General features: G+C 37.9%; 1 protein-coding gene across 10 annotated transcripts in view; it reads right to left on the reverse strand.

Annotated features, from left to right (window-relative positions):
* Positions 1–21,017, reverse strand: part of CDC14B (cell division cycle 14B) — a 96,745-nt gene that overhangs the window by 31,419 nt on the left and 44,309 nt on the right. For 9 of the 10 annotated variants that reach the window (XM_045780952.2, XM_045780951.2, XM_087858936.1 and 6 more), the window contains exons 2-5: positions 20,173–20,263; positions 19,552–19,627; positions 17,174–17,266; positions 4,229–4,305 (exon numbers count right to left, since the gene is read on the reverse strand). In XM_045780952.2, the coding sequence (XP_045636908.1) occupies positions 4,229–4,305; positions 17,174–17,266; positions 19,552–19,627; positions 20,173–20,263 (337 nt within the window). Of the gene's footprint in view, positions 1–4,228; positions 4,306–17,173; positions 17,267–19,551; positions 19,628–20,172; positions 20,264–21,017 lie in introns of those variants that run through there. The other variant, XM_087858939.1, reaches the window with a different exon arrangement.

Genomic DNA, 21,017 nt, shown 5'->3' on the forward strand with positions numbered 1-21,017 from the left:
AAACACACCCACACATCCTCCCTTCTACCGAAGCAATCAGGCTTCTTCCAAACAGCAGAACAGCAGCTATGAATCTGGATGTGAGGCTGGGGCAGGGGAGATAGGCGACTTGTCACTAAGATCATGTAACAAACTTAGAAAAGCAGGCGCCTCGGTGGCTCAGTCTGTTAAGCATCTGCCTTCAGGTCATGATCCCAGGGTCCTGGGATGGAGTCCCGCATGGGGCTCCTTGCTCAGTAGGGAGCCTGCTTCTCCCTCTGCCTGCCACTCCCCCTACTTGGCTCTCTCTCTCTCTCTAACAAACAAAGACAAGAAAGAAAAAAACAAAATAACTTAGAAAAGCAGATGAGAGGGCACCTGGCTGGCTTGGTGGAGTGTGCAACTCTTGGTCTCAGGGTTGTGCATTCGAGCCCCAAATTGGGTGTGGAATTGTTTAAAAAAAATATAATCTTTTAAATAAATAAATAACTAAGGCAGATGAGAATCAATGAAAGAGTATTGCTGAGAAACTGCAAAACAATGTCAAATACTAGTTTTAAAAATAACCGCTTTTGCAGCAGCTTGTATGCATAATAGCCAAAAACTGCAAATAACCCAAGGATCCGTCAAAAAGACCAAGGGCAAATAAACTCCGATATGTTCACAGAATGGAATGCTACAAAAGCAATAAAAAAAAAAGGGATGAACTGATACTTGCCACAACATGGATAAATCTCACAGGCATTATGTGTTTAAAAAGCTAGGTCCCAACTCTCCAAAATGCCTACTATATGACTCCATTCACACGAAGTTCAAAGGCAAGAAAAAACTGATGTGGTAGAAATCACAGTAGTGGTTACTTGGGGGGTGGTTACTGACTAGAAAGGGGCTGAAGGGACTCCTTAGGATTGCTGGCAGTGTTCTGTACCTTGAACTGGGTAGTCGTTACATACACACATGAGATTAGTGGGTTTCTTTTAACTGTATTAAGATATACGTCATGGGGCGCCTGGGTGGCTCGGGGGCGCCTGAGTGGCGCAGCTGTTACGCGTCTGCCTTCGGCTCAGGGAGTGATCCCGACATTCTGGGATCAAGCCCCGCATCAGGCTCCTCTGCTAGGAGCCTGCTTCTTCCTCTCCCACTCCCCCTGCCTGTGTTCCCTCTCTCGCTGGCTGTCTTTCTCGGTCAAATAAATAAATAAAATCTTAAAAAAAAAAAAAAAAGATATACATCAGCTGAAAAAACTATATGAATGTCTAACAAATGTTAGCTAAGGACAGGCACTATACTAGGTGTTTTATATGCAGGATGTTACTTAATCCTCATACCCCATTAGGGAGATCCTATGTCATTTCCACTTACGGACTAGGAAATCAAGGCCACATTTGTAAAGAACAAGAGAAATTTTAGTGCCAGAACTGAGCGTCAAACTCCCCTTGGTCTGACTACAGTCAAACTATAAAAACTATATAATACTAGCTCCCAAGAAAATAGAAAGCAGAGGCCCCCTTCCCTCACAAAAAATCAACTAAGAAGCAAAGGAGTATTACAGGTGGTAATACCAAAGAACAGCAGTATATGCCCTTCCTGACAATAATTCTAAGGTATCAAGAAAATACTGAACTACATTTTATACTATATTCTCATTTAGACGGCAGTGAAATAGCGATATAATCCATTAAAAATCATATATATGTATATACAAACATATGTAAACCCAGTGGTTAAACAATTATATCTAAGTTGAATTAAATATAATTAAATATTGCTATGGAGCATAAAAAGTTTAACTGCAAATGAATCCTATTCTTATTAACAGCTATATTTATACTGTGCCCTTAAAGTGGCAAGGAAAAAAGACTATAATGCAATTTTGTTCAAAATATTATCAAGCTTAAAAAAATATTATCAAAGCTTTATTAATTCTGATTGACCTACTTTCTAATTAGTAAGTTCAACAGAACAGTAAAATGTGGTGAAGTGCCAGATTTTTAAATCTGCATATGCTGATACTTTTGTTAAATGCACTGAGTATAAAATACAATAGTACTGTATTGTCACATTCCCAAAATAACACAGTAATTTCTGTAAATAAAAAATACTATTTAATAAAAATACATATTTTTATTTTTTAATTTACAAATAAAAAAGAATTACTAGAGGGGCGCCTGGGTGGCACAGCGGTTAGGCATCTGCCTTCGGCTCAGGGCGTGATCCCGGCGTTATGGGATCGAGCCCCACATCAGGCTCCTCTGCTATGAGCCTGCTTCTTCCTCTCCCACTCCCCCTGCTTGTGTTCCCTCTCTCCCTGGCTGTCTCTATCTCTGTCAAATAAATAAATAAAATCTTAAAAAAAAATGAATTACTAGAAAAATAGAAGGAAAAAAACACACCAAATACAAGCCCAAATTCTTCTAATATTTGATTCCACACACATTAAAATACTCTATTAAATTATTATAAAAGTCTCTAAATTCTTACTTGCAATTCCAGTACTTATCTCATCATAGCTGGTAACAAAAAGTTCACAGATTGACACTAATTCACGGGCCATACTTAGAGAAACAATGCTTCAGATACATCAAGTATCTGGCATCTAGGCCTACAAAGATTCAAATTTTACAAACTTGAGCTTTCTAGCTAAGTCCTGCTTTTTAAAGAATTACTAACTTTACTCCTGGGACCAGAAGTAACTAACTTACTTCATCTCTCAGAGCCAAACTTCAGTAGTTTTAAATACAGGTATGGCAAAAAAAGCAACATTTATTTTATTTTTGGCCTTTGCGTTTAAATTAATGCAAATTCTCTTTTACACCAACAGTGTTCCAAGGATCCTTACTTGGATTATGTCAAATATGTGTGCTTATTCTATTTCAGGACCTTATGTTATAAACTTTAAGAATGGCACTATTATAAAGGAATACCAACAAAGTTAACAACAAAATTAACACTGTATACCAATGTTCCTGACTCACAGACCACAGATACAGCGTTTCTTCTAAAGGAAGTATACGGTTGCTGTTATAGGTTGAGAAGAAAAGCACGGCACTCTCTACTTTTTTAGAAAATACTCTTCATCTCTTTCTACCCACCTCAAATAATAGAAGACCTACCATAATCCTTGCACTAGAAAGAAAGATGGTAGTACTGGGCTCAAAGTAATTCTTCTAATTTGCTAAATCACTTAATATACAGTCTTCAGTACAATACAGAACTGAAACAAATATCTGTTTCACAGAGTAAGTCCATGGACAGTCCTACAGTTACTGAAGGTCAACAGAGGACCCATCCCAAAGCTTGTCCACAATGAAGTCAAATTCACAACCTTACATTTTAAAAGCAAGGTCGTACCTTCAACATCAGGCATTCAAGGTATCTGCAACAATACTACAACTACTGATGGATAAGTGGAAGAATAATGCAGAACTTGGAATTATCAACACAGTACGCAATCCGTAAAATTACTTCACGTTTATTACACGTGAAGTGCCATACAGGTTTCGATTACGTAGCTAAGTCAAGGATTTTGAGAAACAGATAGAGAAACATTTAGAACTTAAAGAAGAACACGAGCTGTTTCAAAATTTCAACACAATCACCCAGTAAGTCTGAGATGAGGATGAGGCTATCGCCCATTTACATACGGACGTTACTTACAGACCACATCTGTGACACAGCCATTTGGTTTCTCTAGCAGTGGTGCTCCGTTAGCAACCCCACCCACCGTCTCTGCCGGCGTATTGCTAGGCCAAAGAGGTCCCTTTATGCCACTGAAATTAACTCCTGATTATCAGGAAAACTTAGTTCTTAATTCTTCAGGACCCAAACTCCTCAGTGCTAGCTCTGAGTACCATAATTCCAGGACTGTCATCGGATTACAGAGCATAGTTTCCATGAGTGGCAGAGGTTCTCACGTAGAAGTGATTCACTGCCACGAGGGCCATCTGGCAATGTCTGGAGACATTTTGGTTTCCACAGTTAATTTCGTGGAGGTGGAGGTGTTACTGGCAACGAGTAGGCAGAAGCCGGGGATGCTGCTAAACACCCCGCAATACACAGGACAGCCTCCACAGCAAAATGTCACTAGTGGCACTGCTGAGCAACCTAGATCCATGGTGTTATTTGTACCCACTCTAACATGACTCTTTTCCCAGGTCTTCCTCCCCCCCCCCCCCCGGAAAAAACTCTGCCAAGATATTTCTGGCAAGGGCCTGACTGAATGAATCTACCATATCATTCTTACAGTTACCTGAAAGGAGTATAGGACGCATCTCCACACATTAATATTCTATATGCTTCTTCTGGAGCTCTCCCCAAATATATAACCTACATTTGAAAAGAGAAGAAAAAAGCAATTTATTTCTAAATGAAAATATAGTGCTGTCACTGTGAAGTTTTGTACAATTTCTCTCCAATTAACTGAGCCTGCTTCTCCAGCCTTCCTTCCCAAGGATCCCAAGAATCACCCAGTACCCTATCAGTGAATTCTTTTTTTTTTTTTTAAGATTCTATTTATTTTTTTGACAGAGACAGCCAGCGAGAGCGGGAACACAAGCAGGGGGAGTGGGAGAGGAAGAAGCAGGCTCATAGCGGAGGAGCCTGATGTGGGGCTCGATCCCACAACGCCGGGATCACGCCCTGAGCCGAAGGCAGACGCTTAACTGCTGTGCCACCCAGGCGCCCCAATGAATTCTTTTTTTGCTTAAAACTGCCATAGCTAGTTTCTGTTGCTTGCAGTAAGAGCAGCAAACAAACAACGTCACAACAACCTTTCGTGGTAACAAGTACAGCATTTTTAAAACAGATTTTCTAAATCAGGACATTAGACTGAACACATGCTTTTAACCTCATCTCCGTCCTGAAAATCCACTGAAATGACCGTAAAGAAGTGTGGGGGGGATGGGGTAGGGAGATGGACTGAGACTGGGGAAAAGGGAATTCCATCCATTTAGATTTAACTACTTATAATACTGTACAGGTTTCCTATAAAACTTCATTTGCCTCCTATTTTCATTGGCTTCTTTTATCCTCAGAACTACATTACACTTCCATCTTTATCTGATAGAATTACTTCAAGGAGATTCTTTAGCATTTTGGGTCCACTGTTGGTATTCCTTGCATTTCCAATGGTTTCTTGCTCTCTGCCCTGACGTTTACTATGTGTATGATTTTGGGGGCGTCGTTCCTTTGTCTCAATAATTCATACAAGTTGTTCCACTGTCTTCTGAGTTCTAGAGTTGCAGAAGTATTTTACTAGCCTCACTCTCCCCTCCCCTTTCTTACAGGTAACCTGTTCTAGAAACCTGGGAGTTCGAGAATTTCACTGGCATCATTCTAGTAAACCATCCTCAATCTCCAAGAAGTCTGCCTGGGACTTTCTGAGCTTCATTCAGTCTGAAGGCACAAGTCTTTTTCCAACTCAGAATCTTTCTTCAGGGCAGAGCATTTTCAGCTCATAAATGGGGGGAAGGGGAGGTGGCCACAAACATTAGATTGGGCACATATATTATTACATAAATTAGATTCAATGCGAAAGCTTACTTTGGGATAATATACTTTAAATTTTGACTGGTAAAAAGAAATCACTAAAGGGGTGCATGGGTGGCTCAGTCGGTTAAGCATCCAACTCTTGATTTCGGTCCAGGTCATTATCTCAGGGTCGTGGGACTGGGCCCCGTGTTAAGTTCCACACTCAGCGGGGAGTCTACTTGAGATTCTCTCCTTCTGTCCCTCTCAAGCATGCGCTCTCTCTAAACTAAATAAATAAATCTTTTTTTAAAAAAAAGAAATCACTAAAAAAATTAATTATAAACTTTTTATCTCCATTACTTACATATATGAGCTGTTTCCTCAACCATAATTGTGAGCTCTCTGAAATGAGGACCCATGTCTTAGGTTTCCTTTTAAATTCCTGGTTCATATACTATACATGGACTCTGATTCGATGCTTAATTCACTGAACCTAAATCTACTTATAATAGTTAGAAAATTCTTCTTAAGTTTTAAAAAATCACTGGATTAAGAGAAATTATAAAATCACAGATCCAACAAGGATCTTTGAAACTTTGAGAAGGACATGTCCCAAAACTGGTCATAACAGTTGATTCAGCTTCCAGAGGGCATTTTACCAATTTTCTGTTTCAAGAATCATAAATGGAACTTTTCCCCAATGTCTAGGCTGTTTCTCAATATGGTTTTATCCCATTTACTCTAAAAAAAAAATACAAAACTGTAACTATACAGAATCTTCTAACATTTATCTATAGCAGCATACAAATCCACAAAATAAGGTATAGCAGAGAACAAGTGATTCCAAGAACAGGAAATGCTTTGTTACCTAGTACCTAGCACAAATTTTTAAGTACAGTTATTTGTGATTCATGTAAGACTGTAATTTATCATGAATTAACCACAAGATAATCATTTTATAATCTCACTCAACATTTTTGTCTATATATTACTTCCTCTTTTAAGCATCAACTTATCACATGACTTTCTATTTTATTACTATTTATTTGGATAAACAGCATGACAATTCTTTAAGGAAAAATTTTAAAAATTTTAAAATCCAATCCTCCTCTCCTTTCCAAATTTCCTCATTCTCTTCTAGTCTCCAACATGCTTCCTTTCTCTTCTAAGGTTTACTATATAACACCAGTAAAGTCTTTTCTTTTCTGCATTCTATTTTAGGACTTAGTAGTAGACAGACCCCCCTCCAAAGACCAATCGAAAACAACAACAAGAAAAACAAATAAAATACACCTTGAGGTCAATGAGAGTAAGAATAGGGGTTGATTCATTTGTGTGTGTGTGTGGGGGGTGTATAATTTAAATTAACTAAATGAAATCCAGAGACCTCTTTCAGAGTCTCCCTAAAAAGACCTTCTCTCAAATTATATAAATTTTTCCTTAAGCACCAGATTAAAGATAATTCCTCTTACTCAAGACTGCAGTTCTTTGGTTTCTTCAATTACTAAAACTGCAATGGTATTATTTCCTTCTAATCTTCAAAACAAAAATAGTCTCTAATACATTAAACAATTGTGGGTTGGAATCGTGCCTTGGAACACACGTTCAATTCAAAGAACACAAGAGCAATGTAACATTTCTCTTTTGGGGGAATAAAACCTAAATCCCATGTAATAAACTTAAAAAAAATGTTTTTTTAAAGCCAGTTGGGGAATGCTTGTACATAATGTACATAAATAAATGACACTGGGTATAATGAGAAAAGCTGAAAGAAATTAATAGACTCAAAATAAATCTATATGATGCTGTAGTCTGAACGTCTGTGTGCTCCACCTTGCAAATTCCTATTTGAAATTCTAACCCCCAAAAGGTGATGGTATTAGATGGGGACTTTGGGAGATGGTTAGCCATAGGGGTGGAGCCATCATGAATGGGATTAGTGCCTTATAAAAGAGGCTCCAAAGAGATCCTTAGCCCCTTCCACCATGTGAAAGCCCTCACCAGACCATGCTGACATACCCTGATCTCAGAACTCCCAGCCTCCATAACTGTGGGAAATAAATTTCTGTGTGTTTATAGGCCTCCCAGCTCTGGCAGTTCCTTACAGCTACCCAAAGGCCTAAGGCACATAACTATCAAGGAAATATTTGCTAGTAATCTATCATTTTTAATTGTACACCCATGCATCTTCCCTAGTCAAAAGACCTTGCCATATGAAATTATTTTAAATTTAAGAAAAACCCTATAAATGACTCCTATATTAACACAAATCCTCAAATTAGTAAACTCTAAATCAATGGAATTTTATGATCTGTCACTGTATTCCTGGCAATTTGGAAGCTAGGTCCTTCTCAAATTCCTTTGGTATATTTTCATGAGAAGCTATGTACAAATATAGAATGGTCATTTTAATTCTGCATTGCTGTCCAAAAATAGGAACCAACAAATGAGGAACAAGAGACACATTAAACAGCTGTGGCAGCCAGCTTCTAGAACAGCCCTATCATGCTCATCTCCTGGTGTTTCTACCCTTGCAGGGGGCCCCCTCCCACAAAGAATAGGGCACCCATGTGTAAACAATGCATAAATGGCAGAGTATGACTTCCGAGGTTTACTCATAAATGACACTGTGGCTTCTGCCATGGATTCTTCACTCTAGGGACCTCAAGGTGTAATTCAATGATGGCATCTGGGCAGCTCATGTGGCAAGGAACAGAAAAGCCTCGTGCCAATAACCAGTGCTAACTGGCCAGGGGTGTGAAATGGACCATGTTAGCAGTGTACCCTCCAGTCCCAGGCAAATTGATGACTTGTGCCTTGGAACACACGTTCAGATGTCTGCAGACTGCAGCCCAGTGGGTAAATTGTCTGGCAGCAAAAGGTAACAGGGTAGCACAATAAACAGTAAGGAAATGACCACTTCAGTTTGGAAAAAGTGGGTAAATAAGCAAATAGATGACAAGTGCAGAGATGTAAGGATAAGCAAGCCCCATGGCTCAGAAAGTTCAGGAGGGAGAGCCCGTGGTCACCTCTCTCCCTCTGAGGTAAGGTAATGTCTATGAAGAAGCAAAGGACAATCTCACAGGATGAATAAAATATTGAGGAAAAAACACCTGAGAGGTCAGTAGGGCTTTTTGAAGTCACAGGGCAAAGATCTTTTTTGCTGAATAATACCATAGCCATTTCCAGGACTTTCACACCCCATTTTTTTAAATTATCATCTGCCTGCCCCAGGCCCTGTGAAGACTGCTAACCATGGACTACTGATGTATGTTTCAAAACCTGGGAGGGGCTCGATCAGCGGTGAATGAAATCAGTGGACTGAAAGAAAAGAATCACAGTCTCAACATTCAGTTTCAATCCTGACAATTCAGGCCTCAAATAATAGAACCCAATCATTTAGACGCATGCTTCTTATTTCTATTCTTACACACAACATTTTGAAGCTTAAGCTATGTACTCAGACAGCCTATGATATGGTTTTAAAAACCAAAACATTACACAAATCATCCTGAAAATGAAGAACAAAAGGTTATTTAAATTCCACAACAAATGTGGCAGCCTGATACACCAGTAAACCATTTTCAAATATTTTTCATGGAGAGATGTCACAATGTTTCCAGTATTAACTATTTTCACTTCAACCAGATGACATAGTCTTTCCTATGCCAAGACTTGAATGATCTTTTTTAAAAAAAATCACTCTCCAGATTAACACAGAATGTTCACGAATCAGTACAAGTTGGAAATAAGCTTAAAGATCCAACTGCTGAATAAAAAAGGTGAGTAGGGACAAGACTATACATAATACACAATTTTATATGATAAAATAAGTAAATAAAGTAAAATCACTTTCACAGCTCCTGCACTAATACAAAAAAAATCCTAATCACTTTTTAAAAACATATTTTTATATGTTTCAACAGTTTTTCATATTTCAAGTTTTAACTTTTCAATTATATGTATGTATGTATATGTGTGTGCATATGTGTGTGTATATGTGTGTATATATGTGTGTGTGTATGTGTGTATATGTGTGTATATGTGTGTGTATGTGTGTATACGTGTGTATATGTATGTGTGTGTATGTGTGTGTATATGTGTGTATATGTATGTGTGTGTATGTGTGTGTGTGTGTGTGTGTGTGTGTGTGTGTGTGTATGTGTGTGTAGTAGATTGGTATAATGACCCTCGATTTAGATAAAGGGAAACTGCCAAGTTTGGCACAGCAATCATGTATCTACCAAGGCCAGACAGCTAATAAACTTGAGGGAACTGGCCCTGGGTATTAGCGTACATGGTTACATTACGTGGGTAGTAGGGATATTTTTTTAAAACAAAGCAAAAATCTCGATTTTTTTTTTTTTTGGCATGAAACTGCCTAATTTTTAAACACTGGCAAAAACAAACCACTATTTATAAATACGCGGTTACATGCTAGCAAGCCACTACTTTCCAACCTGTGGTATTCACTGGTCACCCAAAATCACATTGCTTGTTACTGGATGGAAGAGGGCCTACTGCTCAGGCCTTATTTATAGACCAGAAACCATACTATCTAAAACAAGTACTGAAACAAGGACAGGATCCAAAATTCCAGAGAGCTTAAAGATCTACAATCAAAGCTCGTAACAGAGAGCCATTTCTCTTCACTCTCCCCAAATTAATAGCACCTCGCAAGTGTCACAGGCAGCTGTAATACCAGCGGTCAGGCTCACTAGGGCAAGAAAGGAAGTGAGGCTGTGATCAACTGTGATGCCTACACTACCTCCACCACATGGCCTCTTCCTCTGGCCCATGCCGTCCCCTTCTGGGCACACCTCACACTAACCCAGCCCCTGGTTGCTATTTACAGCAGCCTGTTGCTATTTGCCTTGCCTGTCACAGATACCCAGATGTCTGTCCGGGGATGAGTACTTACAAAGACTTGGGCCGTCCCACCTGATTTTATCTACTCTAGTCTTTGCTGTCCCATCTAGACTGCTGTTTGCTGAACCGGATTCTTACCTACTGCTTTCAGATCCTCTCCTCTCTGCTCCCTTTGGCTTAAGTTCTCATTTGATCCTTTCACCCTGCAGCCACCTTAACCTAACACTGACTACTCTAGGTCCAAAATAATTAAATCCTTAAGGAAAAGTAGACCACAAGTTCAAAAGACCATCATTAAATAACAAACGAAGTCCCTGAGCTCTTAGCATGACTGTTGAAGTAATCTCAAATTCAACACAATTTAGGATTCTACTCACAGACTGCTGAATTAATAAAATCCTAGAACTTAATTAGTATCATAATTTTCAACGGAAATGTTTACAAGGTAAGCCATTCTAAAGGTTATAAAAATTGCTTAGAATTAAAAAATACTACTACAGAGTGATAAATTTTGAACAGGGAATCTATATGTTAGCACAATTAGCTCTCCCAAAGTAATCTATTAAACATTAAAGGAAAGCAAATTTGCAATCTATATACCCAGAGTCTCTGTGCGTCATTTACTTTATACACAGAACACTTTAACCACAAAAAAATGTTAGAAACGATGGTTAATTTCCCAGGCTAGTCCTCAAAAGTACATTTGCCTATGGAAGAGCTGAATACTATATATGTGCAAAAAAATGTAACTGCTGGGGCAATAAGATATAAACAAAGTTGATAACCAAGAAGATAAAATGGGAACTGTCTTGTTTTTTAATATAAAAAGTAGATTTAAGTTATGATAATAGTGGAAAGAAGCAGGAAAAAGAAAGAAAAAGACATTTAGTGAATGCTTAATTTGTGGCAGATACTCTACATAAATTGAAAATAAAAGCAGCTCAGTGGCCTCTTCCAAAAAATTTGTTTTGCAACTAGAAATTAAAGTTTATACTTACTAGTATAATAATACCCACCACTTCCACTACAAAGTATACATATAAAAAATTAAACAGTAAGAGAGAGATAAAGTGACAATTATTTCTTAAATGATTATATAGAGTAATTGTGTTTTAAAGAACCTCTGTTCACTAAAATATTAATAAATTTAACAGTTAATGCTTCATTTTTTAAGTATCTTGATTTAAAAGCCCAGTTGTGAGTTCAGCTATTTTTTTGTTGTTGGTTAAAAAAAACCTTTATGGGGGCGCCTGGGTGGCACAACGGTTAAGCGTCTGCCTTCGGCTCAGGGCGTGATCCTGGCGTTATGGGATCGAGCCCCACATCAGGCTCCTCTGCTATGAGCCTGCTTCTTCCTCTCCCACTCCCCCTGCTTGTGTTCCCTCTCTCGCTGGCTGTCTCTGTCTCTGTCTCTGTCGAATAGATAAATAAAATCTTTTAAAAAAAAAAACCTTTATGGAAGTATAATTTACAATCAATAAAAACATCTTAAATGTACAGGTCAATGCATTTCAACAACTGTCCACAGCTGTATAACCATGTCACAATCCAGGTGTCCATCATCCCAAAAGGTTCTCTTGTACATCTTCCCAGTTAATCCCAAATATCTCCCTCCTCCCCATTAAGTCTGAGGCAACCAATGATATGCTTTCTGTCACTGTGGAACAGACATCTTTCCAAGAGCTTCATATAAATAAAATCATGTACAGCTGTTTCAATCCCTGATGTTAATGGGTGCTGTAATTTAAAAGGATACTTTACTGTGGTAAGTAAATGCAAATGCAGGAATGACTACACTCATTTTCTTCATCCCATCCAGCAATGATGGACATTTCGTTAGTCAATTCCCAGCATCCCAAATGCCAATCAGATGTTGTTAAAAAAAACTAAAGGGGAAAGTGCTGCACATTTTAAAAATGTTTAGCAAGTAAGTTTAAAATCCACTGAAACTTTATTCAGATGATTTTAAAGTGGGTTATAACATTTTGTTTTGTGGCTATTAATATAACACTTAACTTTGACAACTACGTCCTTAAAGGGAAAAGACCATTCTGCCTTTCCAGTAGGAAACTGGTTTCAGGATAACCAAATTGGTTTCAGCCTCAACTGGAAGGGGGGAAGCTCAATTCCCATAAAAGAAAGCCAACTAATAAATGAAGGATGAATAAAATAATTAGAAATTATGGTTCTACTGAAACCGTAATGTAATCACTGAATGAGGCAAGTACTATTAATTGTTTAAAACACCAGACGCATGGTTGATGGGGAACCGAACATACAAACAGTTCCAAGATAACAGCACATGGAATCCATTGAGTCATAAAGGAGAAACCATGCATTGAGGAATTTGATGTTAGCACTGAATCCAGGGGTCATTTTTGGCATCCTTAATGCCTTAATGGAAATATAGGTATTACATGTTTTCTGATACGATGCAACATATACTGCTAATGCGGGAACCTATAGATTTAACTTCCGCTCATGAGACATACAGAGAATGGAGAAACAAGTTAAAAAATATCACAAGGAAGAAACCAGAGAAATTCAAAAGGTGGAACACCCCATAAGTGGTCTGGCCTCTTCCATAAATCAGTATTAGCAAAAAGGGACCATGCATGTGTGAGAGAGATTAAGGGCACGACAATCACACAATGTATGGTCCTGGATGAGCTTTTGCTTTGGACATTCTGGATCAACAGAGGGAATGCGAATATAATCCAGGAGTCTGATATAATGGAGTACATACTAAAATGGAGGAATGGGCCACTGACTGAAAAACACAGGTGATAAAACTGTCCTGGTGAACATAAACATATGGTATATTACACACACACATGTACATGTCCTGCTTTTACAAATACAAAAGGGGGTTCTTTTTAAGGAAAGTCTTCTAAATTTCTCAAGGGTATAAATATGGGTTCTGACATGACATTTTTTACAACAAAATAACAAAACAAAATTTCAAACTTTTATTTTCAAAATACTCTCTTCACTATCATGAATTTGTTTTGAAAGGCACTTGCTTTTCCACCGAAAACGTCACCTTTACTTCCAATGACAGGTTAAATACCACCCCCCCCCTCCAAATCTGGCTAGGTAATAACCACTGACGTATCACGACAGGGTAAACTTACCACTTCATAAAATGATGTGACGCACTTACCTTTTTGTAAAAAGAAAAACTCCTATATTCTTCAACTCTTCCACAATGAGGGAGGAGTACAGAAGATTTTTACTTTCACCATAATTTGTTAACAAAGCTCCTACCATTTCAGATTGTTGGTGAAACCATTTACCAGGCCACATAAAGTGCAAGACTTGGAAACACACACATCAAAGACATGAATAGTTACGCCAATAACCTCACTTCTGCCACATGTGGCAGTTGACCACCTGACAAAAGGGACTAACAGAGCATGAGCATATCAATCCTGTTTTAATAATGGAGTATTTTGACTATTTGCAAAACCTAACCTTATCCTATGTTTTTAAGACAAAAAAAAGAAATGGAAATACTGACACTTTATTCTCAAGCCTCCTCCACACTCCAGATTAGGTCCTTCTGAATACATGAAGATGAAGACAGCACTCCTTTCAGAGGCCCAGAGGGTAAAAGGATGGATAGAGAGTCAGTCCATTCAGAAGACTTCCTTCCTGACAGTTCTTCCTCCAGATTTTTTGTTCTAACATTACCACACCATCTTCCAGCTCAATCACTAAAAAGCATTACTATTTCCAAAATCCTCAACAACTCCAGAAAAGTTGATCAAGGCTGCAGACCAATTTTTAGGAAACTCTCACTCTTTCTAAAAATCTTTAATCAGAGGATTCAACAGACTTCAAACAGATCAAATCCTCACCTCAAATCCATCAACCCCACACCTGATGTTTAATCTTTGAAGTGTCTATATTATATCTTGACATTTCTTTGCTATTATTTATATATTTCCTTTTCTGGGGCACCTGGGTGGCTCTGTCGGTTAAGAGTCTGCCTTTGACTCAGGTCATGATCCCAGGGTCCTGGAATTGAGCCCAGAGCCTGGAGCTGGGCTCGCTGGTCAGCGGGGAGCTGCTTCTCCCTCTCCCTTGGCACCCCTTGGCCCCCACTCATGCTCTCGCACATTCTCTAATAAATGAACAAAACCTTTAAAAATAAATAAATTTTCTTTTCTTAGAAGTTTTTCTCCTGTTTTCCCACCTAGCATCATTTCAACTCCAAGCTCCTACTTTAGCCAACCAGCCATGGCTGCAAAGACTTTTGTTACAGCCAAGAGCTATAATCCTCTCGTCAAGCTGGCTTCTAACTGAGCAGAGGTATGAGCTCAAGTGATGTTCAAATTGCTTACCTAGCACTTTCCTACCAATCAAATCAGTGCTAATCTGAGATCGTAAAATCCTGAAAGGATTTCTAACTCCAAATATGTTAAATATAGAAAAATAAACTTCTACGTGCCAAAATGCAACCATAAACAAAGTCAAAAGGCCAACACCAAACTTAGAACAAATATGACAACAAATTTTCAGTAAATATGCCAAGGGGTCATAATTTTATCACTAGTAGTAAAAAACAACAGCAATAAGATTTTTTAAAAAGAGATTTCTTATTTATAAAATTATCAAGCACTTTGTTTTTAACAAAACTGTGGTTCCCACCATGCTCACAGCCACCCTCTCTGGGGGTTCTTCACACTGAAGTCACCATGTCTGGTTCCCCTTGCCCACCCCTTGCCCCCCCCCCTGCCTCCCCCTCCTTGGGGATATCTCATCTGACCAGAGACAAATGACTGGCCCAAGAACAGCCTAGGCAGAGCTCTGTGAGTTCCATTCAGGAGCACATTCTCTTAAATGGAATGTCTTCAGCCATTTTCTCTTGGATAATGTAAAGACTTCTACTGTCACACTAAAGGGCCAAATCTCCAGGGATCCCTTTAAAATTTTACAAACCCCAAGAAGACTGGCTGCATTCCTTTTTCTGTAAAGCTGTCATGATTTATTCTAATCCATGGGGTTCTAACCCACGAGGGGCTAAGTAAAGGGACCAAATGCCCCAGTTAAAAGAGCCACCCCTCCATACTCTTTTTCTTAAGAACTTGCATAGGCTTCCTCTTTCCCTAAGAATTTCTGTTGCTAGGCACAATAAACACCAGGAGAGATGGGGGGGGGGGGGGACAAACAAAAGCACCACATCTGGGTAAGTTTAAGAAGGCAAATTTTAGTAGACCTAATCTACAACCCGTGTTTCACACATTCAGAGATGGTAAGAAAACTTAGAGCTATCCCAGAAACATCTCTTCTGGGAGCACAAGAGGAAAGCAAAAGCAAAACGGCGTTAATCACATTTGCTAATGATTTACTGTAAACAGAGGAAAGGCAATTATGAAATGTTGAGGTGCAATTTCAGCTAGTACCACCAACTTCTAGTTTAATCACTGTATATTCCAAATTATTAAGCTATATACCAGAAAATAATTTTCAAAAGGAAGAAAGCATGACAGAGGCAAGTAGCAAGTTGGGGGAAGAAAAAACTTACCTAAAGAACTTCAAAAACAATCCCCTTACGGTGGCTGGGAGCGGAAGACACAGCCACTTACTATTCTTCTCCAGTGAACAGGATAGCTAGCTTCCACACCAACAAACAAAAAGCTAAGGGGCTCTATTCCGGAGGAGCTCTCAGCCTACTCTGGAAAAACTTTTGCTAAGGTATTCCTGCAGATGAATGTACTAGGCAGTGATAAAACGTGACTCTAAAAACAAAGATCTTCCACAATGCTTATAAATAAATGAAATTTATAACTCTTGTGTAAGTACTGGTTATTCCAAAGCTTATTTTCCAATGATTCAAACAGACCTCGGGGCGCCTGGGTGATTCAGTCAGTTAAGCGTCTCAACTCAGGTCATGATCCCAGGGTCCTGGGATGGAGCCCCCCAGTGGGCTCCCTGCTCGGCAGGGAGTCTGCTTCTCCCTCTCCTTCTGCCTGCTGCTCCCCCTGCGTGTGCTCGCACTAGCGCGCTCTCTCTCGGACAAACAAATAAATAAAATCTTAAAAAAACAAAACAACACGTAAAACGAACAGACCTCTCAATGTCCTATGTAACCTACATAGTATGTAACCTTTTTCCTACAACACTGACTCACCATGTCCTCATGCTAGATGTTTCCATGAGAATGGAGAGAATCCATAAGAATAGACCTAGGAATCACACCTTCCTTAGGAAAAAAACTGCCTATATTCAAATTATAAAGCACTCTTACCTCACACTTTGATGTTTTTCTAGAAAAAAAATCTATTATTGGTCCTGACTCCACTTTCACAACTTCACTAAATGGATCATGGGTTTATAAAAACACAGCTTTGGGGGCATTATTTTCTAACCTTAAGTGTCATAAAAGGTTTTCACAGTAGTTGTTCAATTTTCAAAAAAACAGGTTTTTAAAGAGCAGTTTTAGGTTCAGAATAGCAAAACTAAGTAAAAGGTACAGAAATCTTCCATATACTCTGTGCCCCCAAATATGCACAGCCTTCCCTGTTGGTCAAATCTTTAAAAGCAAACATGCCTTAGAAAAAGTAATTTTGGGGCGCCTGGCTCAGTCAATTAAGTGCCTGCCTTTGAGCCCCGAGTTGGGCTCCCTGCTCAGTGGGGAGCCTGCTTCTCCCTCTCCTTCTGCCTGATGCTCTGCCTGCTTGTGCTCTCTCTTGCCCACTCTGTGTCAAATAAATAAATAAACAAATAAATAAATAAAAACTTAAAAAAATAAAAAAAAAGAAAAAGTAATTTTAAAATTCCAACCGCAATTTAAAGTACCACTGTTGTATGCATTTTCACTAATATGTTAGGAAATCAGTTGAATACTTACCATATAACATCCAATAAGGAAAGCAGCATTTGCTTGTTTTCTCTGATCAGAGCCAGTAAAATGAATAATCTTCTTCCTCATCATTGTGATGGACTACATAAAGATAAACCGGTGTTAGTATTTTCTCTTTAAGTTTTCTAAAACTTCATTTTGTGATGAAGATAGATTCCAAACCTTAATGTATAAGCATTCGCCTTAGCAAGACCTTTAAAATTATTAACTCTGATATCCCAAAATACCATGTACCTTCCCATAAAAGACATGTTCTTGGATTAGGATGAAAGTACAGTTAAGGGGTAGGGAGGAAACATGAACAGATATATCCTTGGAGTATAAGCTCTGAAAGAACACATGAGATACTGGAAAAGGCAGTGGGGGGGAAGGAGACTTTTCTTTCCTTTTCCTGTTTTTGGTTTTAAATCAATTCCCAAAACCGTTATAATTAAAAGGGTATATTAAAACAGGCAAAAATAATTCGTTCTGTTAGAAATCAAGATGGTGAATGGGGTATGAGGGCCGAGTGAGGGTGTGGCAGAGATAACGGAGCAAAAGTAGGCTCTTACGTGGTGGTGATACTGTTGTTCTTGATTTGAAGACCAAGATGATTACCTACACATATTCAGTTTGTGAAAACTCACTGAACTGTGCACTCAAGGTCTGTACCTATTTCTGTACGTACATTATACTTCAATAAAAAGTTAAATAAAAAGGATATGGAATTTAAAAACCAAAAATGCACATGATTATAGTTAGCACCTCCTCACCTGTATTTCACTAACATGAGCAGAAACAGATTCAGGGAAGCATAAGGAAAAGGATATATTCAGTTCAAAAAGCACATATTTCTTGGTTTCTGTGAGTCAATGATGAATGTGTACATATTTTCCTTTAGTTGTTTACATAGAGTAAGAGATCCAGATTGATTAAAAAAAAAAAAAACAAAACCCAACCAGCCATAGAGAAACACAAGCATAAGACACTTTAATTCAAACTCTCAACACACTTTTGTCATAATTGAATAGGCAGTAATGTTTCCATCAGGTTGGATGGTCAACACCCTGAAAGTTGTTCTGGAAAATGATAAAAAGTTAAAAAAGGAAAAAAAAAAAAGGACCAATATGCCAATAGCCTCTTGGTTGAGTCAAAGGATAAAAGGTGGAGTACAGGGAAGGAGAAAAAAAAAAAAGTCTTTCCAAAATTAAAGCAAAGAAACATAGGGGGAGGTCCTGCAGGGAGGGAACTATTTTTAGCTTCCCAGCCCTAAATGAACAAAAGACCTGCCATTAGCAACTGGAAAAAAGGAGGAGGGTGTGGACATAAATATACAAGGCCGCAAATGCTTTTATTCCTATTCAAGAGAAAAATAAAGTCCAGAAAGAAGAGTCTCCATCTCTACATAAACTTGTAGGGCAAAAATATGTAATACAAAAAAGAAAAGGCAATGCTACAACTTCCATTTTCCAGATTGGTAACTCCTTTGACAGGTGCTTCTAACATTTATAATGGGGAATTTTAGGTTTGAGGCTCAAGAGAAAAAAAAAATCTGCCTTACTCACTCATAAATTTGTAATACGATTTAATTTTTAATTGAAAATAAATTTTATTTCTTCTGTTTATTAGTATGATAGGTAATCAATTGGATAAAATTGTTTTTTAAGAACTACCTTAAATCCAATATTTTCTACTTGAGAATCTACAGTGACTAATTTGGATTGCTAGCAGTAAACACTTTTTTTTGATGTGACCGTAAAGTAGAAATTTTTTAAATAAAGGAATGGGGTCTGAGTTCAAAGTAACGGAAATACACTTTTGCAACTCTCATATACAGTCTTAAAGGTATGCTGTTTGCTCTTGCTTTCCCTGCTCCTTAATGGTATGTATAAAGGTGGGGGTGAAGGGTCACAAGTATATTACAATACCCTGGGAGATTAAAGATAGAATGGAAGTAAGATGAGCCAATATTTTTTATTAGCTTGCTAGTAGTCCGTCAAAGTAAAGGCAGAAGGAATAATGACCAAAGCAAAGGAAGTTTCTTTTGCAAGGTTTCAGTTCCATTAGATCAGACAGCAAGAGGTTTCACTTTTATTAACCAATTTCTACTTTGGCTTTTCAAGTATCTGAGCATCACCAATCCAAACCAGAACCAAATGACCCAATCAATCTTAAACCATTCAGTCAAAACTCTGGAAAGCAAACATATACACTATGACTATATAAAACGAAAATCACATGTATGTCCCAAACACCACTGCAGTGAGAAATAAGACTTTTTTTTTTTTTAAATAAAAAAACAGAGATATGTTTTCCTTTCTTTTCCCTCCCCAGAATCAGGCTAACAATGATTGCCTAAGTCAAATCTTAAGTAAAAAAGATTTTACCTTTAATTTCTTATTTATCTTGCAACAATATCTGTAAACCATTGCCAGATTGAGTGGTCCAAAATCTGCGTAGAAGCTTTAAAAATGAAAAACAAAAACAGACGTATACATTCTAGATCCTCTAAATATAAACACCTTTTTGGAACTACAAGATCCAACTAAGACAAGAAAGCATACACCAAATTGTCATCGGTCATACAACTTAATGATACTGTTGTACCAGTGGTAATTTAGTGGTATCCTGGTGAAGGAATGCCTAATAAAAAATAGGACAAGCGCTACAATGCTTAAATCTAGCCTCAGTAACATCTGATAAAAAAGCTGTTTTTCCACACATTTTTCCACATTTTACCTTTTATTGTAGTAGTTTACATCTCATTGTACTTTAAGCTGGTGGAATTTCAAATATAAGTTGTTAAATTTAGGAAGGTTCCTTCATTTTGATATTTTCCCTAAGGATCTACTTTATTACCAAGGATTTTACTACCAAGAAAAAAAGCATTCTACCATTATCAATCAACGGATTTGTAATTTTCCAAGGCTATTCTATTTATAAACATACCTTTAGATTCTTCAAAATAAAAAAGAGTTAGTAACAATCGTTTAAAAAGCAGTACTTACTTCTCATATTCAAGTTCATTATCTATGCTGAAATAATGTACATTTGATGAACTCTTTGGTCTGCTGTAGAGAATGGCAAAACAAAGGCGATCTGAAATGGAAAAATTGCAATGTTCCTTCCTTCAGGTTATTAAAAAACGTTTCACATATCATGATGCAACTCTTTTCAGATGAAGTCAAATTTTTATTTTTTTCCATGCATGGTAATAAGGGTGCCAATGGGTAATTTCAAAGTGTTGTGCTATTTCGGTAGGTAACAATAAATAAGCGACATTCTTAAAGGAGAAATTGTTTTAAACCATACATTTCAATAGCAATACGTAATTTTTCACATAGCAATATGGCTAGATTTCTAGAGGAACCTCTCATTACAAAACTTTGGTTCCCCTGGGCTAAGAAATTTCAGCAAACAGCAGCATGCATTTGATAGTTAGGCAGATTACTTGCGCTATGTTTCACGAGGTTTTTAAGTCATCCTAAAAAGTTATTTCAATACAAAACAGTATTTTTTTAAATAGAAGCTAAAGAACGCTATCAAAATCGCTGCAAAATTAACGTTTACTGCTATAGACCACAAACAACAAAACAAACCATGTGTTCATTCAACTTTTCTTAGGGATCATGACTTTTGTAGTTATTTTTACAATTAGACAAACTACCATTAAAACAGAAGCAATGAGAGGTTTCTCCAAGATGAGTGTGAGATGAACTTGGGTTGCATAAATGCAGTTAGGCTGCTCTGAAGTTCGGCAAGAATGGTAAGGAGCAGTAATGCTCAGAGGCTCCACCCTTCCTCCTCTGCCTCACCCCAAAAAAAGTTGCCTAAAAATCCACGGTGAAGCAGT

The sequence above is a fragment of the Ursus americanus genome, chromosome 34 (assembly GCF_024610735.1).
Source record: "Ursus americanus isolate L20-20 chromosome 34, mUrsAme1.1.p, whole genome shotgun sequence".
NCBI classification, from domain to species: domain Eukaryota; kingdom Metazoa; phylum Chordata; class Mammalia; order Carnivora; family Ursidae; genus Ursus; species Ursus americanus.